Source organism: Triturus cristatus, chromosome 1_2, assembly GCF_964204655.1.
Source record: "Triturus cristatus chromosome 1_2, aTriCri1.1, whole genome shotgun sequence".
NCBI classification, from domain to species: domain Eukaryota; kingdom Metazoa; phylum Chordata; class Amphibia; order Caudata; family Salamandridae; genus Triturus; species Triturus cristatus.
This window is the reverse complement of record NC_140580.1, coordinates 1,142,274,964-1,142,302,599: the sequence shown is the minus strand read 5'-3', so window position 1 is coordinate 1,142,302,599 and position 27,636 is coordinate 1,142,274,964. Positions and strand designations below refer to the sequence as shown.

General features: G+C 51.5%; 1 protein-coding gene across 8 annotated transcripts in view; it reads right to left on the bottom strand.

The window, feature by feature from the left end:
- RALGDS (ral guanine nucleotide dissociation stimulator) overlaps window positions 1-27,636 on the bottom strand; it is a 400,090-nt gene that overhangs the window by 59,483 nt on the left and 312,971 nt on the right. Inside the window, exon 1 of one of the 8 annotated variants that reach the window (XM_085613890.1) lies at window positions 21,915-22,091. The exons of the other annotated variants lie outside the window; for them this stretch is intronic. Coding sequence (XP_085470016.1) covers window positions 21,915-22,076 — 162 coding nt within the window. The 5' untranslated portion in view covers window positions 22,077-22,091. Of the gene's footprint in view, window positions 1-21,914; window positions 22,092-27,636 lie in introns of those variants that run through there. 8 annotated transcript variants of the gene reach the window in all.

Genomic DNA, 27,636 nt, shown 5'->3' with positions numbered 1-27,636 from the left:
CCTATCCTAAGTACTGATCCATCCATCCATCCATCCATCCATCCATCCATCCATGGACCTATCCTAAGCATCTATCAGCCCACCCACCTATTCTAAGCACTGTGCCATCCATCCATCCACTCGCCCTTTATTCACCTATCCGTACTTCTTTCCGTGCATCCTCCGCCCCCGATCCTAAACACCCCGTATTATACTCATCCACCCAGCCTCTTAATGGGTCGAAAAGGCTGGTGATAACCATTGACAGGCAGATGTTTCTGATAAAGAACAAGAAAGCTTTCAGTTGCTCTTTGTGGACCATAGTCCACCCTTCTCTGCTGGGGTTTTAAACAAAGGTTGATCCAGCGAAAGGAATGTTAACCAGCTATTCAGTATAAGACGCTAATTCAGAAACAAACTTGTGTCCGTTTCTATATAGGAACACTGCTTTAAATTGGCCGTGACTGACAGATACTGAATACCTGTAGTTCTTACATTTGAGAGAGTATACCAAACAGCTAATTTGGGGTGGTGAGAGCCTGCCCTTCTATATTTCCAGGTGAAGCACAGTATAGGAATATAAAAGTAATTCCAATGCTACTATCTTCATATTAAAGAGGGGGTGTGAGAACTAAGCAAGTCAGGCAAAGCGTGTGTAGCACTAAAACAAGACACTGTAGAAGGTCAGAGCAGGGTCGCGCTTGAGTTGGCTGCCTGTGGTCATCTCCAGAGGCACAACTAGAGCTAAAATTCAGGGGAGGCTAATTCTTCCAGCAATAGGCAGAGTGGAGTTGCAGGGGGGTCTAAAAAGGGGTGAAAAACTACAGAGCCTCATTTACAATCAAATGGTCTTTTAAAGACCTGTGAAGTACTCGGGTACGGCTGTGTGCGCGCCCGGGAAGCAGTCTCAGCCCGGGGCAATGGGCGTTGCGCGCCTGGTCGTCTCTCTCCTAATCATCCCACGATGATGTTGCTCCTGCGCTGTAAAAAGAGAAGGGAAATCTTGAGAGAAAATGGCTCTCTTTAAAGTATTTCCCTTCCCCTACAACTTGGCTCACCTGGCATGACGTCTCCACTTCTCAGTAGTGAGCGATGTGCATGCTCTCACTGCAGGCCAATTAAAAAGAAGAAAACGGACTACCTTTCCGAGGCCCGAAAATAGAGCCAGATATAGACCTGTTTCGAGGCCCCTTGAAAATAACTGCTGGTGCTCAGACCCGGACAGACCCGGCCCACTTAAAGCCCTGGGTTACCGTATCTGGCCGACGCTGGGCACCTCAAAACTCTCAAAATACTACAGGAGGTGAACCTGCTCTTTTCCCCACAGACCTCGGACAGACTCCAAGCACTTTTTGAAAAAGCACCAACTGTAACCTAGCTATTGGGACTCTGGGTAACAACAGCTTCTGGCAGTTAAACACCTCCACTGAGGAAATATAGGGTCTACTTCTATGTGCTATAGGGGTATACCCAAGCAAGTCTCATGGGGGTGCAGCTTAATTTACAGACCACCCCCAGGAGAACATGCAGACCGTCTACGCCATTGCAGGGGGATAAGCGGGCAGCTCTCAGGGTGGAGAAGGATTTATTTAGAGGGTTAAAAAGATGATGAATGGAATATCGGATTTAATCTAAACCACCGGCAATTGTTCGCTCACCATTCCAGTCAATCTTTTTTAGCTGCCAATCCCACTCTACGCAGAGACGCTCCATATGTAACACAGGCATAGCCCTGGCCTGCTCCAATAGGTACAGTCAGTGCTTACTTTGTAACAGGACAAGAGATGGTGCCCAGAACTCTGCTCTGAAACCTGCGGCCAGTGCAAATAAATGTCGGGCCCCAAATTCCACTTTAATCTACTTCCAGACACTGTCTTCACCTCCCTCTTACAGGCTCCTGCTGTCTCCCTTTATAACAGTTTTCTAAATAAGTGCCAGTCCCCAAAAATAAGTGCTGTGGCCCCCCCCATTGGCTCAAATTCGTTATTGTACACAGTCCAATCCAAGCTGACCCCCAAGGTGCCCTCCAGACGTGAAAACACGCGCACACCAAGGAATACGAGCAACTCTACTCCAACCACTGCCTGTTTGGGCCAGTTCATTTGGGTGCAGCTCGAGTCCAATGGCACAGTGAGCACGGGACATGTCACTTAGGGCATCTAAAAGTGTCATGGGTCAAATGCTTGCTAGAGCTCGGCGCGCAATGAGGCCGCCCGGTCCAGAGCTCGGCGCGCAACGAGGCCGCCCGGTCCAGAGCTCGGCGCGCAACGAGGCCGCCCGGTCCAGAGCTCGGCGCGCAACGAGGCCGCCCGGTCCAGAGCTCGGCGCTCAACGAGGCCGCCCGGTCCAGAGCTCGGCGCGCAATGAGGCCGCCCGGTCCAGAGCTCAGCGCGCAATGAGGCAGCCCGGTCCAGAGCTCAGCGCGCAATGAGGCTGCGCGGTCCAGAGCTCAGCGCGCAATGAGGCTGCACTGACAAAGCTAACAAGGCTGAAACTGGTTTGGGTTTCTCCCATCTAAAAAGGGCATGACTGGGCTGTTTGGACCAACTGTTCCACCTGGAGCGGGACTAAGTGTGCTTTGCATAGGGCTGGTCATGCCGGACCCCTCGAGACCGGGAGGCAAGCCTGTAGCGCACTTTGGTGAAGCGACAGGCGTGCCTCCTCACCAACTGGTCCCGGCCCGGGGGCGTGACCCGGAAGTGATTGGAATCACTTCCGGGTCGCACGACGGGCCAGCGCCAGGCCGGTTAGAACTGGTCTGGCATGAAAATGGATAAAAGACTAGGGAGCACAGGAGTCAGTCTCTTCGCTCCTTGCTCCCCAGCCTGCCACACCAGCCTCTCTGGGAGGCTGTAATTGAATTTTACCACCCACCGTCCCCTATAAGCAAGTTTTGTTGTTATGCTTATGTGTGAGTATTACTGGTTTGTATATATATGGGTCATAGAATGTATATCATGATTGTGTTCATATCAACTTGTTACGTCCACAGGTCATCAATCGTCGTATTGAAGGCTATTCTTTGGTCAGGCGGTAAGGTCATGATTGGTGAGCAGTAAATTTAAGGTCCTTAGAGGGCGGCGGCATTCTTGAATGGGGTCACCCAAGTGGGAGGGACAAGTCGTCTCTCCTAGAACTCCAGGGGCAGTTGGGTGCGGGGGGGGAAGAGGGAGTCACGCTTTCTCTAGGCTGGTTGGTCACACCGCACGTGTACAACGGCGCCAGTAACTGGCACACAGCTGCAAGGGCTCCTTTTATGGAGATAATGTACAGAGCGTACAGGGGTAACTCCGGCTGGAGGGCGTGGTTAAGTCGATAAGGATCTGACACCAGTTAGTGACCTTGCCGTAGGCCCAATTAGGTACGCAGAAAATAAATACTGTAATGATTATTAAAGATATGTTAGATATGGATAGGAAACCTTTGTATTAGAGTTATGTTAAGGTTAGCCATCTGACATCTGTACTGATCAATTTAATCAATGTAATGCATAATTTTCTGGGGGGAAATTTGTAAAATTTGTAAATTGATAATATTTATTAATTTTTGTTTAATAAACACGGCCGGGGGGGGGGGTTAAAGCTCCCCACATCCAAACACCTCTCATGTCACTTTCTGGGTCTGGTTAAAGGGAGGAGGGGGTGTAGGTAGTGCCTGGCCATACTGTCTGGAGTGACCTGGTGGACAAAAAAACGATGGACCGGGATGGGGCTCGCTGTAATTACTAGTGGCTGAGATTAACTCATGCAGACTAGGCTGCACGTGACTTCCTTCGTTTTCTTCGTTTTGCTGTGGGTGTCGATAGAATGTTTTTTAAGTCCGACTACAGAAAGCTTCAGCGGTCTCAAGGACCTATTGTTAGCACAGAACACATGCACACACACCAAACACATACTCAGAAAGGGGCTTTTTTCCTGATGGGGAAACGAAACCCTGGGCCTGCAGCCTCAAGCAATGCAGGCGGAGACAAATCCTCAATGAAAGATCAAGCTGCACACAGTTTAATTCACAGTGCCAACTTTTCACGGAAAGGAAAGCGCCGAGAGGCATTGAAGTTAGAACTGTACGCTGTGCAAGATACACGGTGGCCTTCCTGGTGTCACACAAGAGCATCCGGGAAATGGAAATACAGTCACAAACGTCAGTCTCGAGACAACGGGTCGCGCGTGGTTTCGTTACTGAACTCACACCTCCAGCCCCATGGCAGATCTCGGGGCTGCCTCTGTGCAGAGTGCGGCAGTTCAACTGTTTGTATCTGGGCGGTGCAAGATGCAGCCAATAAGAGCGCCCCTCAGTGGTTCTTCCGCCCAAGGAATGGCCTCTTTCACACCGTGTCCCTTTGCACTGTGTGACAAGACACTCGCGAGGAATGTAAAGCCTCTAGCCTCATCGAAACTGGAGGGCTCAAGGTGTGCGCACACCCATTGCGCATGTGCAAGACTCTGCGTGACGCACGGAGGTGTCAACATGGTGCATTCCATAACACTCAATTACCAGTATGGGACCACATATGTAAAAACACAACACAAACTCAACCAAGCACATGTTTTGATTAATTACCCCACAATTAGTACGAATACAAATCAGATGCAATAGCTTACCGCCATTTCCCGTTTTTTGCGGAATCTTTGTGCACTGAAGACAAGATACCAACCACATTTTTAAATAATGGTTTGTCGCAGACTCACCATCGTCCTACTAAAGCAATACAGGTGAGAGACCGCGGCCAGATGCTCGGCTTCAAAGCTGCTGGGACCCACCCTTTGCCAAGTGACTTTCTGCTGCCCCCAACATGTTAAAGGTGCTGGTCACCACCTCAGAACACGCTTCTAGCCGCCTGGTCATTCTGCCGAGCTGCTGGGCCGCACGCCGAGCCATCCAGACTGCTTTTAGCGAAATCATGGTCCTCAAAGCGGCTGGGAAGCACTCAATCACAAGGCTTCTAGGCGCCTCGCCATCATCCTATCTGTTGCCTAGATAGAGGCAAGATGTTCTCAGCAGAGGGGAAGGGCCGGAGGGTCAGGCACTCTAAATTGAGGGAGAGTTTCGAGGGTCCAGTCAGGAGGCCTGAGAGCACAACAGCCTTCATCACCTGCCCCTCACAATAGAATGATCGACCCGCAATCAGTGCTCTAAGCGCTATGGTGATGGATGCGGTGGGCATGGCAACGTGCAGCCTTTCTATTGATTACGTCACCTCTCGTCGGGTTCTCCTGTTCTCATTCAACGAATCATGAACTCGATTTAGGGTCAGAGTTCAGCGGCTTGGGCGCTTGCTACCGGGCGTAGAAGACCCGCCTCCCACGTTCACGTGCCGGAGCGGAACCAGCCTGGCTAACGCTGATAAATTAAGTACCAGTGGCAAACTGAATAACTAGCTGGGCTGCCCTAAAGCTGGATTGCACTACTTTTTAGGTGGATGCGCACAATTCATCAGGTCAAATGACCTGACACACCACCAAGCTAGACAGAGTGAGTGAGCTCTATGAACTGGCGGGTGGAAGGAAAATATGAATTACAGTTGAACTGACCAATGGATGAAGAGGGCTGCCCCAAAGCCCCTCTTCACGTGTATGTAGCATTATGAACTATTGTAGGAAAGTGAGGCTGGCAGGAAAGATGCCGCTGTCTCTTTACCAGACTTTCACTTTCATTCTGCCGCCCACAACATTTGGAAGGAACCAATCCTCCCATTTTAAACCACTGGCGCTCTTCGCGGCGGTTTACATTCTTAAGAGCCGTCCAGTGCCACAACTGGCGGGTCAATACTGGACTCCGCCAGTGCTTTTTCTTTACATTCCTTACATCATACTAGTGCGTCTTCTGAAATTACAGTGGATCTAGGCACGGGTACAGTTTTCTGTACTACTGCCGATTTTCTTTGTGCCAATAAAAGCGTACTTTCTGTGACGTGCATTAGAGATAAAAGGGGAATTGATACCTCTAAGGACACCTGTCCGCTAGGACTTCCATTCCATCCTATCAAAACGATGTGTTTTTTTTTGTAATATTTTTATTGCAAGCAAATGGTCCTACGTTTAGGCAGCGGCATGCTTGCTTTATTTTTTATTCTTTTTATTTTATGCTTGGCTTTGTCACTGTTCTTTTGAGATGGTGGTATTATGTTAAGCACAGGGACTGGTTCGTTAGATTTTTGTACGCAATGTCATTACATGAATTTTATAAACTTGCTGTATTTGTTTTATTTGTACCTTGCTTTTATGGATGTGCCTTGCTTCCGAATAAAGCTTTTATTGATTGATTGATTGATTGGTTAAGCACAGTATTTTATTACATACCCATTTTGCGATGATCCCTTAAAGGTATAAAATGACACCAAATCCTTTCCCCTCCCTCCCCCACCCCTGGAACTAGTCCCACCGCAGCGTCCTTACGACGACCCAAACACGATTCCGTTTTCCTGTTCCACTCACTGGTGGCCACTCAGCTGGGGTAGATATTTCGGCAAGAATGGGCCGTGCCCGCCACCCACACACCACGCACAAGCGTCGTGCGTTGCACGGTTCTGCCTCACAACCGCTGGCGCCAGAACTCACTAAAGTCACAGAAAAAGGGCTGACAGGCGGGGAAAGAAAAGCTGACAAGGGCAGCTCTGGGTGGGAGGTTTGTTTTTACCGATTCATTTACCAGAAGAAGAAAAAAAGTTCCCACTCAAGGGCCCAGCCCTCCCCAAAACAGGCACGTGACATTCCCACACAGTGAATCAGGGGCTGAGACGGGATTACAGTTTAAACCCGTTAGTTCCAACCAGGAGACAGCAAAGACGCCCTTCAAGTCCCCTATTGTTTCCAAGACACTTATCAAAAGCACCCCAGCCCCCACCCAAACCCACTGAACCGCCGCCCCCACAAAGCACTTTCTCCAATTGTACTTTCTGGTCCTTTTCACTGGTCCCTGCTCGGTGAGTGACGTGCGCGCGCCCGCTTGGTATATGTAAACAGTGGTCCCGGGGGTTTAACGCATAGAATTCTGAAATACGGTGAATGCTGCAAAGGTTAAAAAATAAACCACGCGAGTAGACAAAAAAAAAAAAAAAAAAACGCTTCATGCTGTAGCAAAAAAAAATACAGTTTTAATAAACGGAGGGCCACGAACAGATATCTGAAAAAAACAGCAGAAAAAGCTAATTCGTATAAAATGGGTGAGAGAAAACTACTGTCACCAGCACGCGACCCCGAGCTGCTTGCAGCCCCCTTAGTGCAGAGCTTTGTATTATAGCTACTAGTTTAGCCACCTGACGGACCCCTCAAATATCGCAGCCACATGGGGCATGCTGGAATTGAAGGCTTACAGTACAACGCAAAAAGAGAAACTACAAGTCCCAGAATGCAACGTGCTCATGGCACAGCTAGGCCCGAACGAAGGAGTCGCCGAGCGCGAGGTATCTTGATAGTACAGAGACCTGCATTTGTGCACAGACATGGAAATGTGCAGACAGGGGAAGTGGGGGTTGGGGCGGGGGTGCAGGCACTCAGCACAGATACTGGGAACATTCTAGAAAAGAAGCAGAAGGGATAACACCCATGGCACTCTCAATGGGGAGAGGGGAGGGGAGGCTTCCGGGCTCCGGAGGTTTCCCAGAAATCGAGAGACTGGTGCCAGACTTTAAACCTGAAGAGATTACAGCGCGGAGCTAAACAAGTCGAAACAACAAGGGAAAGCAGACGGCGCTAGACGCTGTGTGTACCCCAACTTTACAGGATTAGAAACCACAGGCCACCCAGTACCTGAACACCTCACATGCCCAGGAGGGGCGTGCGTGATCACAAGCCACCCGGTGCGTGATAATTTCACCAGCCAGGCAAGGGACCTGCGTGATCACAAGCCACCCGGTGCGCGAACACCTCACATGCCCGACGAGGGGCGTGAGTGATCACAAGCCACACAGTGCGCGAACACATCACCTGCCCAGCGAGGGGCGTGAGTGATCACAAGCCACACAGTGCTGAGACCTCCTGTGCCCAGCGAGGGACGTGCAGGGGAGTCACAAGCCACACAGTCCTGAGACCTCACCTGCCCAGCACGATGCAAGCGGGAGTCACAAGCCACCTAGTGCGTGAACATTCCACCTGAGGCACTTCAATAAATGTAACCAGCACTTACAAACGCCTACAGTCGCACAGCCAGCAAGGATGAAGGCCGATAGCTTCCGACTCCAGCCTACAGGCCAAACCAGTCATGAAACATTCAAGGAGGCAGCGCTAGGCCCCGTTCTAAAGTGACTTCCGTGCACAGAACCAGAAGTCATACAAGACCAAAACTTGTGTTTGAGATAGTTCTCTTGTTTTTATTTGAAGTTGCTTGATAAAACACAGGCACACAGCCAACGCGTTTCGTTCCCTAGTGCCTTGGGAACTTCATCAGGGCTGTAATGATTATAAAAAACTCACATAAATACACATGTATAATACATACATATATCACAATACACTCAAGTTATTCTTCCCACCTTTAGATCTTGCACTGTGGCTATTTGCTACACTCTCCTGTACAAAGTAATATATATGCGTTTGTCTTTATATGTATATTCTGATTTTAATAAGATTTTGATTTTGTGGTCACAGGTTTATTCCTTGTTAATTTTTGTATTGATTCTGGGTTAATCTTTTCAGATTTTTTGTTGTTGGTGTCTATTTATTTGCTTATTGTGTATTGTGATATATATTTATATGTATTACACGTGTATTTATGTGAGTTTTTTATAATCATTACAGCCCTGATGAAGTTCCCAAGGCACTAGGGAACGAAACGCGTTGGCTGTGTGCCTGTGTTTCATCAAGCAACTTCAAATAAAAAGACGAAAACTATCTCAACAACAAGTTTTGGTCTTGTATGACTTCTGATAGTGCACCTTCCTTTCTTTGTGGACTTTTATGTTAAACTAGTATCTTTCAACAGCAGATACTGGGAGAGGTTGGACTTGCTAGTCAATTTATATGATTAATGGAATTTAAGTGCTTGACCAAGGTCAGCTGTTGGTTGCTTTGTTATCTAAAGTGACTTCTGCCCTTCTTCGTTAGTGTCAGCACCTCGTCACCTCATCGAGTGGACCGAAGTGCACCATGGGAGGTGAAGGAGCAGGGGGTCAAACCCCGGTCTAGATACCTCCACCAACCAGTCAAGCAGGCCCGGTCCCGCGGACACTTCAGGGTTAAACAAACAGCCAGACTCCTGCCATGGAAAAAACGCAGAGGGGTGAAAAGGAGGGAAAAATGTGGAGTTTCCACTGAGAGCAGCAGCTCAGCTGAGGACCAAAAGTATGTCACTTTCCAGCCAAAAGCGCACCCGACGCCGAGCGCCGGCCCCGTCCTGGCCCCGGAGCTGCGCTTCCCTCCCAGGAGCGACGCCCATTTGACCCCGGTGATCGGAAACCACGCGAACCACAAACACGCAAAGGAAACCCGCAGTTTCAACCGCTAGAGGGCAACAGCACCGGCCTCTGCCCCAAACCCCAGCCCTCCTGTAACAACGAAATTCACCCGGAAAAACTCAGAGAGCACTGCGGTTAGAAGTTATACATAAACATCTCAGCACTACATTCAAATAAACAAACGCGCAGACTGCATCAGAACATCGAGGTTAAATAAAGGCGACTCATGTGCGTCAGAGGGTCGATGTTATTAAAGGTGGGGTAAATGACACTTGTCCCCTCACAATCGCTGTTCCTTCATTACAATGCACTAGTAATGGCGTCTCTCTGCCACCGATGACGTCACTGGCCTTCATGGAAGGCAGCCACGTGGTCTGGGCGAGTTGTGCACTGTGGAAGTAGAAGGCCGGCCGTGCATATATGTGCGGACTTGGGGAAACGGCCTCGTTTACGATGCACGAACACTTCCTTCCCAACGGGGGCAGAGAGAAAACAAGCATTGGCACTCGTTTGTATGCCATCAACCTGATCTCTTAACCATGGTGTCAAAGAGACAGGCCGTGATGACGTCAACAGATATACTAGTCTTCGGACCACCTTAAACGGGTTCATTAGTTATAAGCCACGAGGCCAGGATACACCAATGTAAGAGGAAGGGCACTGCTACGTGTTCACTGCACCATACACAGGCACATTACTGAACATTAGGGCTCCCAGTTTTATGGTATATATATTTTTTTTTTAACATTTCCATCTGTATTCGTCCATATTTATTTTTGCCCATCTTATTAGTATTTATTTTGTGTTTCGTGAATATATGGAGTCATAAAATTGTATATTTACACATTTAACTGATAAAAAGAGTTTGCTGCCTGTTGCGTTTTAGCAAATTAAGCAGCTACATATAGCAAAACACTAGACCTTCAGGTAAATAGGAGCATTATATATTATAATACACATGTTACCATACACCTGCATTTAGGGAAATAGCAACCTATTTTTAACTTCCCATGCTACCATCTGCTCAGCATAGAGAGTCACCCACCAGAAACACTTTATGCATTTTTTCGCTTTTAAAAATAAATACAGACAGGAAACACTTTGTTTTCTGTCTGTAATCACCTGTGAAAATGGAAAACCGGGAGCCTTACTTAAAATTCACAAGTGCAGGATACACTGCAGTGTAGGAGAAGTACCACCATTGTATCTTCAGTGTATTAGACACAGGCACACTACTTAGAAGCCACGAGGACAGGATAAACGAGTGTAAGGGATGGAGTCAGGGCTTTAAGTGGGCCGTGTCTCACCGGTGCTGACCACCAGCAGTTTTTTTTAAACGGGGCCTCAAAAAGGGTCTTTATCGGGCTCTGTTTTTTGCCCTGGCCACGGCTGTCCATTTTTTCCAGACTGCAGTGACAGCAGACACATCGATGTGCCTGTGCTCACACTGCTCACTTCTCACTGGTGGAGAAGTTACGGCATGACGTCATGCCAGGTGAGCGTTGTAGGGGGAAGGGTAATTTTCTCTCTGGATTTCTCTTCTCTTTTTGAAACTCAGGAGCAGCAACATTGTCTGGTGTCACCAGGGCTTTAAGTGGAAGCTTTTACAAAATTATATTCAAGCCATAGTTGCTGCTTATTTATCTTATGCAACTAACAACCATTGACAAAGCCAATAGTCCTGACTTGTTGTAGGTATTATGTTCATCATCATCTCTTTATTCGGTCATTTGTAAAAACCATCAAAGTAGGTATTATGTTACTTGTTGTATCATATCTGGATGCAATTACAGAAACAGCAAAATACAAGTCAAGCGGCACACTATGCTAAGCAAAGATTTTTAGCTTATGTGTTTTAAGCCACGCCCTTAATTACATTGGCCACGCCCCTTTGAGAGACCCACCAGTTTTTTCATCCCACTTAAAGCCCTGGCTGGAGTACCGCTGCATTTCAGTGCCGGAGCACTGTATGCAGTATAGGATACACTGCAGTGCGAGGGCTGGAGTACCGCTGCATCTTCATTGCCTGTGCACTGTATGCAGTATAGGATACACCGCAGTGCGAGGGCAGGGGTACCGCTGCATTTCAGTGCCGGAGCACTGTATGCAGTATAGGATACACCGCAGTGCGAGGGCTGGAGTACCGCTGCATCTTCAGTGCCTGTGCACTGTATGCAGTATAGGATACACCGCAGTGCGAGGGCAGGAGTACCGCTGCATTTCAGTGCCGGAGCACTGTATGCAGTATAGGATACACCGCAGTGTGAGGGCAGGAGTAGCGCTGCATTTCAGTGCCGGAGCACTGTATGCAGTATAGGATACACCGCAGTGCGAGGGTTGGAGTACTGCTCCATCTTCAGTGCCTGTGCACTGTATACATTATAGGATACACCGCAGTGCGAGGGCTGGGCTACCGCTGCATCTTCAGTGCCTGTGCACTGTATGCAGTATAGGATACACCGCAGTGCAAGGGCTGGAGTACCGCTGCATTTCAGTGCCGGAGCACTGTATGCAGTATAGGATACACCGCAGTGTGAGGGCAGGAGTACTGCTGCATTTCAGTGCCGGAGCACTGTATGCAGTATAGGATACACCGCAGTGCGAGGGCTGGAGTACCGCTGCATCTTCAGTGCCTGTGCACTGTATGCATTATAGGATACACCGCAGTGCGAGGGCTGGAGTACCGCTGCATCTTCAGTGCATGTGCAGTGTATGCAGTATAGAATACAACGCATTGCAAGGGCTGGAGTACCGCTGCATCTTCAGTGCCTGTGCACTGTATGCAGTATAGGATACACCGCAGTGCAAGGGCTGGAGTGCCGCTGCATCTTCAGTGCCTGTGCACTGTATAGGATACACCGCAGTGTAAGGGCTGGAGTGCCGCTGCGTTTCAGTGCCGGAGCACCATGCGCAGGTACATTGCCTTGAAGCCACTAGTATCAGATACACCTCGGTGTAAGGGCTGGAGTACCGCTGCATCTTCAGTGCCTGTGCACTGTATGCAGTATAGGATACACCGCAGTGCAAGGGCTGGAGTACCGCTGCATCTTCAGTGCCTGTGCACTGTATGCAGTATAGGATACACCGCAGTGCAAGGGCTGGAGTACCGCTGCATTTCAGTGCCGGAGCACTGTATGCAGTATAGGATACACCGCAGTGCAAGGGCTGGAGTGCCGCTGCATCTTCAGTGCCTGTGCACTGTATGCAGAATAAGATACAATGTAGTGCAAGGGCTGGAGTACCGCTGCGTTTCAGTGCCGGAGCACCGTGCGCAGGTACATTACCTTGAAGCCACTAGCATCAGATGCACCTCGGTGTAAGGGCTGGAGTACCGCTGCATCTCCATTCAGCGCCTCGGTATGTCTTCCCACAGGTCGTTGCCAAGCGATGTTGTCCAGGAGATACAAGACCCCGGGGAGGGTATAACGCATCTCCTCTTCAGTAGTGTCGACACAGCGGAGGGCCGGCCCACAAGCATCCTCCTCCCGGAGCCTGTACCCAAGTTTACCCCACTGTGTATTTCTAATGAGTTTTTCTGTACTGTGAAAAACTGACTTGATTTTTGCACCATAAGTAATAAACGTGTGAATGTGTGCTTGCTAATACAGTTCTAAAAATATTATTGGCCACATTGATTTTTACTCCCATCACAAATAGCGTAATAAGTCATGTATTAACGATGTTGAGGTTCGGGGCCTGGACTCGCGATGAATCTTTAAGAAACTGTGGTGGCCTAAAGTGTTTCCCACTGTCCTACAGTCTGCGCTGTACATGAATCAATGACGCTACTATATGGTTGGCTTACATTATGACAGATTAAAATATAAGGCACCATTGTTTGAATATTTTGTCTCAAAGCTATTTTTTTCATTCACAACTTTATTCCTTCAAAAAAGACAAGTGCTCTGAAGCAAGCTCTCTGGAAATACTACCACAATCTAGGACTCCCTCTCTTCCGCTGCCACCACGGTCAATGCACCTCCCCCCAGGGCCCCCTGGCAATGAGGCCCAATCTGTGATGAGACAATTGTAAAAGAGAGCTGTAAGCCTGCCTCTCCAGAGACAATCCCTGCTGTGGCTGGACAGTTGGTGGTCAATAGATGCAGTCAGTGCTTGATATACATACATGCCAATACTTGAGAAGAGGACATTAGGAGATTTTAATGAAAAAATAAGGGAATGTGTTTCTCCCATTAAATTTTATAAAAGCAGAGGCCGTTTCAGGCAGAAGACAGACAAAATAAATGCTCTTCTGGCTTCAAAAATCGGGAGTATCCCGTCTCAGTCGGGTGAAATGGCATATGCGTTATGCGTCGCCGCGTGCTCTGCTGCACCCCTGGCTGCTGATTTTTATTGTGTAAACATGCACATTAATAATCCTAAAGTCCGTCTACTTCAACTGCTTTTCCCCACCAGACCCAATCCCACTCGACGTGGCTTTTCACTAATTTAGCCACTTGGTTCGGAATACGAGCAACTCTCCCCAAATGAATCCGTGCCCCCCCCCCCCCCCCCCCCTTACTGAACTACCGGTGACTGGAGGGGCGCCTCCCCCGGCGAGCACACGCACGGACACACGCACCCAGGCACGGACACTCGCACGCCGCATATTCCCATCAGCTTGCAGTCAAGGTGACTTACTCCATAAAGGCGGCCACGGCGCCCATATATCGAATTAAAAAAATCAATAACAATACAGAGCCAATAAATTATGCGGCACTTGCGAGCTGCCGCGACCTCTCCGAAGGATAGGTGCGTCCCGTGACAACGTGCATTATTAATGCCCCCCGCCGCCCTAAGAGTCCAGGGCGATGGATTCGGAAAGAGCGCAGAGGGCGCCCCCTAGGCACAGCTCGATGGTGGGGCCCACAGCACAGACCCTTCTGGAGGAGGCGCCGTCGACTAGGGGTACTATGAGACTGTACCCTCAGGCGCAGGGTGGAGGCGGGCTGCGAGCTTTCCGACCCCCATGGCAAGACTCACTTCAGGTTGGGCCCCTACCCTTGGCACCAGAGCACCCCTAGAATGAATCTTGGCGAGGTTAGACAGAGGAGGGCGGACAGCGCCCAGAGTGGCCCCGCCCCCCGAGTCCCTGAAGGGCACTACGTCATACTGCACCCCACTGACCTGGCCCAATAAGGCAAGAATCACAGCCGCTCTCGCTCACAGCTAAGCGGGGTCCCTAAAAAGGCCCCGTGCTCAAAGCACCGCCCCCACAACTGGAGGCGAAGGAGGCACGCAGCATACACGTGCTAGAAGTCAATGTCTGCAGGAGCTCGTCCACTGGCGGCTCACGGCTGGTTGATGGTCTTCATTCTTAGGTCTGGCCTAAAAACAGCTTCAGCCTTCTGGAGAGCCTCGTGTGTTCCAAAGAAATCATAAACACACAACCGGAAGCAGACTGAGTCAGCCGGTCAGCCACTGGTCTGTTCAAGTGTCATTCACTCTTTGGTTCTACCCACCTCAACATAAAGGATGGGCAACAGGATCAGCCCACTCATTCATTGGCTGTAACACTGAGTGACGTATGTCACCTGATCTCGTGCAAAGAGCCCCAAGAGAGAGCGCCTTTTGGTGCCTCAAGTTTTACATGTTTGCAATGTATTATTTTATTTTGCATACGTTCGCAACAGACCTATTTGCCTTGCCAATGCTTGTAATTGTAGGCTCTTGACTTCCTATATGCAGCGTTCATGATGACGCGCTCCCGCTTCCAGCGCCTGGGGTTTAGATCCAGCATTACAGATTAACATGAGTTTCTCATTCCAAGTGCTGCCTTTCACATTTCATTGACACTACTTTATTTATAGCGCATTCTATATGCACTGTGTCCTAGTGGTATTTGATCATCTTTGTGCCCCCCCACCCCCTTTGTGCATCACCACCCCCTTAATTCCTATACTGTCCCACCCCAGTCTTTCCATATCACCTCCCTTTATCCCCCATACCAAGTCCATACTTCGCTCCCCGAAAAGCCTGCACCTACATTCATTCATCCACCCATCCATATAGGGCTTGCATCTAGCTCCAGCCTCCATCCTTTAATATATAGGACCCGCAGTTACCCCCATCCATCTTGAATACAAAGGTTCGGCAGCTGCCTCCATCCATGTAGGGCCTGCACCTACATCGATCCATGTAGGGCCTGCACCTACATCGATCAATACAGGGCCTACAGCTACATCCATCCATCCATATAGGACCGAGGCTACCTCCATCCGTATTTAATACAAAGGCCTTGCAGCTAAATCCATCCGCCTAGGGCCGGTAGCTTCATCCATCTATATAGGGCCAGCAGCTACGTCCATCCATATGCACCTGTAGCTACCTTTATCAATATATAGGGACTTCAGCCAAACATATAGTGCCTTTAGCTCCCTCCAACCATAAATATATAGGGCCTACACTGACCCCCCATCCATCCATGTAGGACCTGCAGTTACCTCCATCTACCCACCCTTTAATATAAAGTGCCTTTACCTACCTTCATCCGTCCATAGGGCCTGCAGCTACCCTCATCCATCCATAAATATATACGGCCCGCACATCTATCCATCCATATAGACCTGTAGCTACCGCCCTCCGTCCGAAGCAGCGACCACCTCTGGAATTCCCTCTCCAGCAGAGACAAGCCTCGGCCGCGGCCTCCCACGCCGCCCCCTCCCCGAGCCCGCTCAGCTGGCATGGAGTCCCGGGGCTGGTTCCCTGGCAACGGCGCGCCTGACTGGATGCACGGGTGATGGCGAATAAAAGTGGCATTTTCCAGTGCGTTTCCCCCCGCAAAGAAAACACAATCGTATTGGATGGGTTTGCGTTCACCCACGCATTGTCAGCCTCGAGACCTGGGGGTAATTCTGGCTTTTAGGGGGGCCCTGGCGGGGCTCCGAAGTCATTCCAATCAGATCACGGTCCGCGATTTTAATTAGTGGGCCTCGGGAGGATGTTTGATCAAAGGACAGTAATGGAAAGGCCCGGCCCTCGGCATGTATTGATGCTCTGTTGGGGGGGGGGGGGGGGCGCTCTCCCCTCCCCATTAATACATCGCCGATTTGTTGACACCACCGATGAACTGGAGAAAGACATTCTACTAAGGGCTTTCTTCGCCTATAGCGCTTACTGTCAACTTTGCCCTTACAAGTTTGTAGCGCTTCAACCACACATTTGTGTTCAATACCCAGCAGCGCTAGTTATGTGGTCTGGAGGTCTCAGTTCTTGTGTCCGTGATACGCGGGGGGGAGGAAGATATTTGCATAATTTCTGTAGGAGCTAATGCATTCTGGGAGCTGTGGTGTTTTTTTGGCAACATTAGTCGAGGTACTAGATTAGACTTTTTGGGGGGAGTGTGTACCACATTCTGCCAGTTCTGTTTACCCAATGAACAGGGTGCCCGCCACAGCCAGGGATCATTTAAATCCAAAAACCCGTGAACTGCTTGTGCTCGTCACGCGAGGGTCCGCTTTTGTTTCCCTTCTACAATAGGATGCAGTGACAACGCAAAGGAGGGTCTTCACAACCAACATGTCTACCTGGACGTCCGTTGGGACTAGTGAGGGGTCGCAGCTGAGACCTCTAGCTCGCTCTCAGGCCAGGGGTCGCAATGGAAGTGCCGGGAGGAGCCAACGGTCACAGCCGACCACCTCCCAATATACAAGCCCTTCACCCGTCTCCTTCCGCTTCCGACGAGTTTGCAAATCGAGCGCCCTCGCACCTCGGGGGTCACTGTACAAGGGCCCAGGGCCCTCGGAATGGCACTGGCCGCACATCAGACAGATCGAGCCGTTCCCGTCAGAACGACCCCATGCATCCAAGTGAGCATGGCCAGAGGTGGCAGGCCGCCATGAAGCCTCTGTTCGCATAAAGCCGAGAGGCGCTTTACATCAGAGAAAACGCGTCCTACGCGGAAAGCTCTATGAGGCTTCCATGATATCTACGGCACAACGCGACATCCCGCGGCGCCCTTGCGACCCACACTCTGCTCTGCGGCACGACCCCTCTTAGATACTCTGGACACGGCAGCCAAGGGTGGGCAGGGCACACCCCCCCGTGACTGGTACCTCGCATTTACACCTACCCCCACCCCCCCAGTCCAGCTCAGGAAAAAAAAAACCTACAAAAATCCGTGTATTCTACCACTAGCGAGTCTCGGCTCTTAGTGGCTGTGCAGGGTAGGGTTTGTTCCAGGGAGCGCCCCTTTACGACCCCAAACAGGCGCGTGCAGTTCAGGCCTATCTGGGTTTTCGGCCCGGCAGCCTCCACGGCGTCATGTTTGGGGGACCCCCAAAACGGCATACGAGTTCGGGGGTGTGGGATACTGTGCTGCTGGTTAAGGGCGTCATTGGTAAACGAGGCCTGTCGCTTGTGTCTAGTAAATGACGTGCCGGAAGCAGGGGGCTTCCCTCGGAGGGTGGGGGCGGGGCGCAGGGGTCCAGCTGTATTATTTCACGTGTGGGGCGGAAGCCAAGGTCAGCGGCACGCAGCCCCGCGGGACCCTCCGGGGACGGAGGGGGGGGGGGGGTGGGAGTGGAGCTCACATACCAGGGAGGTAAAGTTGGAAGGGGGGACGCACTAAGCTGCAGACCGCTTTCCACTCGAGAACAAAACCTGCTCAGATGGCTCCGTTTTCGTACCCTGAACGGGTGTATCCGGCACCCCCTGCAAGGCCACCAGAATGTATCTTTTCTGAGATGCATTTATGGGAAATTACTGTAGGAACCGGACTGTGCAGGCATTCCGCGGGTCGACCCTGTATGGATAGGGGGTGGGGCGGGGATTTCTTGCATTCCTTCCTAGTGAGTCTTCACTGGAAGCCCTGAGAAGAGACAGCCGGGTACCAAGCGCCCTTCACTCATGAGGTCAAGCTGTCCCTTCCGAGAGAGCAGAGTCAAGCATCAACAACCGGCAATGCAGCACCTGAACCGGTTGAGTACCCACTGCAGAGGGTCAGACAGTGCGACGTGCACGTCCTCAGCACTCCACAGGGCCATCCTAACTACCCGCCTCTAGTGCCCATGTGTCTCATCCTGGGGGGAGCAGACGGACAATGTGCAGTACCCCATCCCCGGAGCGTAGTTCAGACGATTGGTAATCACCTGTGGAGAGTTTAAGGGGTTCGAGATCAGCAAACACCGCCCTGGGACAGCATACGCTGCAGACACAACGTGTTCTCTTCGCAGCCCCAAAACAACCCGCCTGCGTGCTCAGCACAAACAGACCCCACGAGGACCCAGGACACTTCCCCCACATCCATGTAGCACACCCGAGTTGCCTTCTCAATAAATTTGAGGAGAATAAGTTTGGGGGGGGGGGGGGGGGGAGGGGGCTGGAGGTGTGAACGGCCACAGGGGCGGTTCTTTTCACTGAAAGCCCCCGTGTGCGGGAGAGGTTTATGCTCCCGCGAGGAGACCGGCGTACCCCTGGGGTACGGCTCTGTGTGAATACAACCAGACGAAGCTCTTAGAGACCCGGCGGTGAGACACCCCGTTTCCAGGCACTGACGTGCTCAGAGCCCCACAGCTCTCGGAAGTGACGGAATGGGTGTCCGGCTGCACGTGGGCAGGAGCAAAATGAAACTGCAGGCCGGCGTGACCTCTAGGCAGGCAGGCCACTGGGATTGGGTTATTAGAAGCCTCCTGCAGTTTCGGCGCAAAAATGGACTCCCCAATTTTGCCACACAATCCATCCTCTCTGAATAATCTGAGATTCTAACAACAAAAATGATTTTTTTCTAGATCAAACGATGAAAAGTTACTTAACACGTGGCAACGCGTGTTGCTGCGCAGTAGAAGGCCCTTCCCAATGGCCGACTGGTCACCTTTCTATTATTGGCATTTTTGGGTGTCATGCTTGCACTAACGGGGTGAAACCTTTGCTCAGATAGTGCCAACATGTAAAAATGACAAAATAATGAAGTAATACTATAGCACCATGTGCCACATTTTACCGCATCATATGGCTTTCTTGCAGCATAATTTAGTTAACTCTAACGCATTTTTTCTGAGACTCTGTCTAGAAGGCAATCTGCCTGTGCCCGACGTGATGGTCGGACAGGTCCGTATGTGAGCCGTTTCTTTGGGTAGCTGATTCTGGACTTGATTTGAGGTATAGTCGGCCAGTTTTTAGAGTTGATTTCCATTATATCAGCAAAAACATTGCCTGCAATAAGCACATATGCCTGCTGTCTCCCATAACTTCCAAAATACAGATGTGATATGTCTTCACTAGTTCAAGACTGCCTCAATCTGCAAATTTAGCGCCTCAGCAGGGGTAGTAAGCACTATATAAATCCAATTCAAAATGTGGGTCATTAGGTCAAGCCTGGGCAGTGCATGCACTGCTCTGAGAGGCATGTTGTATTCAGGTATGACTTGAAGCTCCGCCCACTCTCCGCCCATATTTTCAATTGGCTGCTGCGACTGTCCTTTCTAAATGTTGGCTTTTTAATTTGAACATTTTTACTCAGTCCTTACTGTATAGCTTGCATTAGCCCTTCAGGAGAACACTTTGCTTAATTAATCCAAAAGCTGCTGTTTGAACTGGGAAATAGCGATTATCAGGGTTAAGTGGACCACCTACGCCCCTGACACCTAGATCGGAAGCATCATTAGGCCAGAACGTGCAAAAGCGCCAATGAACAACTGCGGGAACTTCCGTGCTGGGCGCTATCCGAAATCTGATCATGGGGACGTAGTATCCCCAGGTGAAGGGCACCTGGGCAGGGAATGGCTGCCCCTTGTACGCGAATCCCCGAGCTCGGAAGCCAGCACGGGGCAGACTTTGGACAGCCCGACTGTCTGGGCATTTTATTTAAAGCCAGCCAATGTGTTGTGCAATGTGCTGACAAGTCAAATCCCCTTCATCCACGGAGCGCCCTATGCCCCGGTGGCAGCTGCACATCAGCTTGGAAATTTACAACAGAAGTAAAGTCCTCGTGCATTGAAGTGACCGCGCATGCGCAACCTGTGGCCCACTGGGCTGCGGAAAGAGGCCTCTGCCCAGACTCACAACACTGTCAGCAACAGCGCCGGGAACCAACAGTCGCAAAGGTTTCTATCCACCAGGCCAGGCTTCAAGTGGAGGCGATTGCAATCTCCTCACAGGGCATGCCTGGTGCGGGAACCATGCGAAGCAGGGGTGGCACCGTCAGAAGGAAGCAGGGGTGGCACTGTCAGAAGGAAGCAAGGGAGTACCACCTCCCCTCTTCTCAAAACCACAACAAGAATGCCCGTGTAGGCGGCGCTCCCATAAGGACCCTCCCCATCAGTGGTATTCTGCCTGCCCCCGGGCCTCTGTGAGGTCTGCTCTGTGCCAGGGCACTGGGCTGGTGCCAGGAGTGATGGTGAAAGTCCGAGCTCCCCGCCTGACACAACGTGTGAGCTTTTTGTTCAATGGTTTTTCCTCCTGGGGCACTACATTTCCTTTCAGGAACTCCTTTCGCCACGGACTGGAGTTAATGTCACAAGGCCCTCCCATGTTTGCGCGTTGTATTTTCAATGCGCCGTGGGGGCCCTACTCCAGCAAAGAACTAGGGTTGACTCGGCTCCACCACGGCCACTGCATGTGATCCCGAGATAACAAAGAGATTCTTTCGTTTAGTTATTAACTTTTTAAAGCGGGAGATCTTCGATGCTTCGCCTAAGGGGCGTGGTGCAAAGAATGAAAGAACTTTACATGGCGGAGTCCGGGGAGGGAACCCGCAGCGCAGCTGCTAAACTCTGCGCCGTGAACGAATACTGTCCCCCTCCCCCACTGCGGCCTGGTTTCCTCCCTTCTCATCTTTCTCCTGCGGTATCTGTGCCAAGAGGGCGGCCTTTCCAAACACAGGCCGGAGAGGGAGTTCCCTGTCAGACAGTCCATGCAGCACAGGCCCCCCTGCGCCCACCTCCAGGCGAGAGAGGGATGAAGCAGGCTGTGACCTCTCCCCGGGGACCCCCTGGGCGGAACCTCACACTCCAGCGGAGACCTTAAAAAAACAGGAGACGTCTGTTGGGACTTACAGTACGGACAGCGTGAACCTCTACCTCAAAGAGGCCGCCCGGCTCAGCTACGGAAAGTGAACCAAACAAAACACACTTAATCCTGCTGGGAAGGCTCACCTCGCAGCCAGAGCACGAGACAAAACAACAACAAAACACAGCGCCGCAGGTTCCCACACGGGCATCAAGGCGCGCAGGTGACGGGCCACCTCCAGTGCGAGTGGCACCGAGCTGCACGCTGCCTTTAAACAAGAGTGGGGTGTTCTGCGACACTTGTCACAGATGTATGAAGGGCAACGAAACCTGAAGAAAAAAACGAAGTGCTTCGCATACATTCCGTGCGCAAGGCACTACAAACCCGAGTCAGTACGTTCACGCTGTTCTGCACCGCCCACCTCTCAGCCAAACACTGAACAGCCTTCAAGCCTCACACTACCAAACCAAACCCGACCAATAACAGCTGCTTGGCGGCATCCCCAGGCTCGCAAGAAGAGGTGCAGGGTGCGCTACAATGCCAAAGCCATGGTAGCAAGCACTATACATAAGGTGTTCACGTCAGAGAGATGCCTCACCTGGCTTGTGGAAGAGGACAAGCCCGGAACAGCCCATCTGTTCCAGTACAGTGCGCAAGATAGAGTCCTTTCACGCAGAACCCCAAACCTTATGTCAGTGCACCCCAGAACAACGTTCTGGAGACCTTCGCGCCTGGGGGCGGCCATTTCTGACACGGCCATTTAGAAGTTGGGATCAGGGTTGCACCCGGACGCGTCAAGTCTTGGCGCCCTGCAGGGCATGCAGTGTGATTCCATGCAGGTAGCACCCGCGGCAGTGCAATGACTCGGGGTGGTCTCCACGTCTTCGAGGCGCCTCCAGGGTTGGGTGCCAGTGGCGGCTCAGAGCAGCAGTCATTCACCACACGTGCACCACAGTCCCTGCTGAGGTCACCACAGCTGACAGCAGAGCCGTCGGAGCTCACAAGAGCCGGCTCCGCGCGCAGCTGTCGGCGGGCGGGTGGATGCCAGAGCCCCCACCGGACACATTCTCTGTAGTACAGCCTGGGGGCTGCTTCCAAAGCAGCCGCAGCCCCGGGCGCCGGTTTACACCACAGTCGCGTCAGGGTGCACGCATCGGCCTAACAGTGAAACATGGCACCTCTGTACCAGGACAGGGACCACCCGGCCTGTCAGAGCCCCTCTCGGTGACCCACAGCAGCCAAGAGTGGGGTGCCAAGCGCAGCTCTGTTAAACTACCCCACCCTAACCCAAAGCACACATACCCTGGAGGGTACCATACAAGCTCTGCCCATGCACCTCGGTTCTAGCCAGCTGGAGGCATCCGACAATCCGCCCCGTCAGTGCACCTCTGCCCGGAGCACCGCACTCAGGAACCAGACAATCCGCTCTGCCAGGGCACTTCAGCCAGGAGAACCGCCGTTTTGCCAATGTGCAACATTCCGTCCATCATCTTGTGTGTTTTGCTGTTCGCCCTATGTGGGAAGGGTATGCCCAGACTTGGGTCCCCTGCTCACTAGCCACTGGAGTCGAGCTATCCTGGCTGAAGAGGGGTGAACCCCTGAAACCGGTCCCAGGATGCTTGTTTACAGTCTAGGGACATGGCCTGGCAGTTCGGGCTGGACTGTTCCCATGAGGCACAGGGTCAAGACTGATTTGCATATGGCCATGTCTGAACTGGGGTGGCGTGGTGAGCAAAATAATGATGGATTAAACCCAGATCTGTGACTGGGGGAGAATGTTTTGCCAATGTGCAACATTCCGTCCATCATCTTGTTTGTTTTGGTGGAATTGGACCCTGGCACCCGACAATGCGCCCCACCAGTGCACGTCTGCCCGGAGCACCGTGGAACCGGACTCAGGAACCAGACAATGCACCCCGCCAGAGCCCTGTGCCCTGGCCGTCTCCACCCGCTTTTATATGCCAGTGTAAAGGACCTAATTTAATGCTACGCCGCGCGCTGCCTGCACCTCAAGGTGAAGTGTCGGGCACCCCACCCCTACAGGTCCCCAGCCTGGCTTCTGGAGAGTCCATGCCCGTCTGCACATAGTATTTCATCATCAAGGGCACAGGGGGTAGAAGTTGCCAGATGTACATGGCACTGCTTGTCACCCCTGTGGGCGAGATGCCATGTTCTAACTGGCACAACAGAATCTGCCCAAAATGCCCGTCTCCTTCTCCCACAAGGGCACTGTTTTGGGAACAAGGGCCGTTCCAAGCAGCTTCTGGGGCCAGAATTCAGGCGATGTAAACCAGTCGCTGTGGCGCTCTGGGTGGTGGAACCCTGGCTGGTCTGGGCACAGAGGGCTCTCTCGGGCACCGGACATCCCCACAAGGCCTGAGAGTACGAATACCACCCCCCAGGCACTAAATGCGTGTACAGGAGGAGAGGGGTCCATACAGGTGTAATATGTATATAGGGGTTCCGTTGTTCAGTGTATATCAATGCGGACCAATTGCTGAACAGTTTTTACAAGCCAGGAACCCATAGGTCGAGCCTCAGATCGGCGCTCCCAGAGACCAATATTGGGCGCTACATAAAATGCAACCACCAACAGCTGCGGAGCGGCCTGCTCCAAGGCCTCGGTGTCTGAACTAGGCAGCCGAAGCCGTCTCTAGCCAGACCTTACAGCGAGCCTTTACTGCTGCTGCGTCTGGCTCCACTTTGAGGATTTAGGGTGGAGAGCCCACAGCGTGGCGAACGGTCCCAGGTGAGTGACGTGGCTCAGAGGTAAGAGCAGACATACCTGTGTCGCTGGGACCCTCACACCAGAGGTGAAAGGTAAGCGGGCGAGATAAGCGAGTGACAAGCCCAGTGAGGAATGCGTCTGGCAAACTCAAACAGCTCTGCTGCCACTCTGCCCTGCTGGGACCAAAGGTGAGAGGTCACAGGTGCAAGAAAGGACATGCCTGCTATTGCTCGCCCACCCACCCACCGATCTAAGAGCCCCTTCTAAAGAGAGACTTTGCTTTTCCATTTCTAATGAGTTTACTGCGCGCCAAACACAATCTGCAGGGCCGAGGGCGCGATGCTCAGAGACCCAAAGCGCACAGTTTTCATCTTTTAAACCCGAGAAGGGAAAATAAAGGGCGCCGTGAAGTCCAAGGCGTGGACGTGTTCCGTCACGCTGGGCTAGAAATCTGCGGCACGTCCACTACATCGGAAGACCCAAAGAGGACCTCCGTTTTAACCCACCTTCCCAGCTCCATCCTTGTGTTTTGTTGCACCCCGATAAGTGGCACGGCTAAATAAAGGTGTGCATGGGACGAGAGATGTCAGAGGTGGCAGTGCAGTTCAGTCCACCAGGGCGCAGAAACATACTTCACCGGCACGTTAATAAAATTAAAAAAAAGAACACTAAGGTTAGTGACTGGGCCTGGAGAAGATACTCTTGAAAAATAGATTAAATGTAGTTGGGAGGGTGTCCGCGTATTTAGACCCTAAAATGCCCTCTCCCCCCACCACCCCCAAATATCGCTCCCTAGGTGCTCTACTTAGAAAGAGAATCCGCTTGCACATCAATCAACCTGTCGCTAGCCAAGGACAAGGGCTTATCATGTCCTTGTTTACTTTGCATTCTGGGACTTGCAGTTTTCCTTCACCCGTTGTACCCAGGCACCAGAATGTAAAGAGAGACCCGGATTAGACTCGCACCGGATTAATCCTGGGCTCTGCAGCCCCGGGTCTCGATGGTCACAAAGCAGAGCATTCTATGCGCAGCTGAAAACAAACAAACAGGCCAACCCCAAACTCATCTGAGTCAAGGGCACGAGGACAGTCCGCCCACTGCGCGTGGTCACATGAATAAACAAGTAAACCAGAAAATTCTGGGATACTGGAGCGCGCGCGTGGTGTTTGAAGACTAGACAGTGTAAGGTTGGATACGCAGGTATCTTCGAAGTCTGCACCTCTTTTTCCCTGAACACAGGGCTCCGAAGACTTTCTTTTTACCACTCTCCACAAGTAAAATCCGGTCACTAGTTTGTGATAATCGCAACATGTAAAGCTAGGATAGTCATGTATGTGTGATGACCAACTCTTTCTAAACGAGGTCTATTTAGAATTAACTGGCCAACCCAGTACTACTCGGATGACATCCATAAGCCAAGCAACATGTTTCGGCTCGCTTTTTGAGCATGAAAGCCCCTTCCTTCATCAGCATCTGAGCTATGCCAGTCAGAGGAGATGGCTATTTTCAGAGACAAAAACTAAGATGGATCAGTGTGAACAGCATTGGTCAGAATTCAGGAAACCCATAAAAGAAGAAAGCAGGACAAGGCTGTCGCTGTGAACACAAGAAGCACAACAAGGCTGCCACCACAAGGTGTGCAGAGTCCACCTGACAGAAACGACTTTTGTTTTATTAAAGAAGAAAACTTGTCAATTACATTCTATTCATATGGGTCTGTTTCTAATTTAGAAATGTAAAAAGTAGTTTTCTGAACCATAACAAAGACAAATCTATTTTGTGGGTACATACAGCAAACCTAAGTTGAACGAGACAGAACGCCGTACAGCACACGTGTTTTTATAGGGGCCTCTTGTTTTAGTGGTGTGGCGGGCATAGGAGCACAGAATTTTCAACAAATACCAGTTGTAATGCCACCAATTTGTGGGATAGAAACCTAGGCGGGTCCTGGCTTTCTGTGCCATCAGCCACTGCAGCCGGGGGCTTTGTGGTAGAGCGACTCAGAGGCGTTAGTCGATATAGCCGTGGCATATCGGCTGCAGAAGCGCAGGAGTGCGCTTCCTGGGGTGGCAGCCTCAGTGGAAGGGGGTATAACTAGTCACAGACATTTATTTATTGGGGGGGGGGTTCACCAGAGCAGTGGATAGTTTTGAAGGCAAGTGACCTGAAGCAGTTGATAGTTCCCTGGGCTAGCAGCCAAAGTGGCTCATTGTTTCAGTGGAATATTAACCGCACTAGGTGAGGGGTTTGGACAAAGTACAGCAGTAGCTGCATCCCATTGCTTTGGTTGGATGAGCAGCCAGAATGGCCCATGGCATTGGTTGGATGAGCCGCCACAGAGGGCCCATGGCACTGGTTGGATGGGCCGCCACAGAGGGCCCATGGCACTGGTTGGATGGGCCGCCACAGAGGGCCCATGGCACTGGTTGGATGGGCCGCCACAGAGGGCCCATGGCACTGGTTGGATGGGCCGCCACAGAGGGCCCATGGCACTGGTTGGATGGGCCGCCACAGAGGGCCCATGGCATTGGTTGGATGGGCCGCCACAGAGGCCCATGGCATTGGGTTGATGAGCCGCCACAGAGGCCCATGGTTTTGATTGGCTATTATCCTCAAGAGTTCATGAATTTTGTGGGATGTGCCCTCAGGAGCTCATGGTTTACCTGCCAGAGTAGGTGAGATTAGGCACAAGGGGCACGGGTATCAGTGAGGCCCTCTGTAATGGGCCTTCAATGACACATCTTGTCATTTATATGCTGGCTGGGAGTAGGAGTCAAAAGGGGAGGGGCTCCGAAGGTTCCTTAAACCCCCCCCCCCCCCCCCACTACTGACTTGTCAGCAGATTGGCTGGTTAGCGGCAAAAAACAGCTCCGTGCAAACTACTTTATTGTGGTGCAAACTAATAAACAATGTACAGTTTCAAGAACCCACCACGGGCGCTGAACAGATATGTACCCAAAAGGAACACCAACCTCCCCTCAAACTCCACTGCTGCAGACGCTCCTCAGCCCCTGGCAGACACTCTTCAGCCCTCCCCTGACAGACACTCTTCAACCCCCCCCCCCCCCCCCTCCGACAGACACTCCTCCTCCTCTGGCAGAAACCCTTCAGCCCCTGGCAGACACTCTTCAGCCCCTGGCAGACACTCTTCAGCCCTCCCCTGACAGACACTCTTCAACACCCCCCCCCCCCCCCCCCTCCGACAGACACTCTTCAGCCCCTGACAGACACTCTTCAGCCCCTGGCAGACACTCTTCAGCCCTCCCCTGACAGACACTCTTCAACCCCCCCTCCCCCCCTCCGACAGACACTCCTCCTCCTCTGGCAGACACCCTTCAGCCCCTGGCAGACACCCTTCAGCCCCTGGCAGACACCCTTCAGCCCCTGGCAGACACTCTTTAGCCCCTGGAATAGACAGACGAATTACACCCCCTTTCTCAAAACTCTCACCCATCGAGAGTGGAAAGGGCATTATGTGCCGTCAGCACCCGATTGTCATCAGTATGACAGTGCTAACATGTATAGGATCACTAGTGACTAGCACTCAATGGACTGGAGACTAGCCGTCTCTAAATTCACTAAACACCAGCCT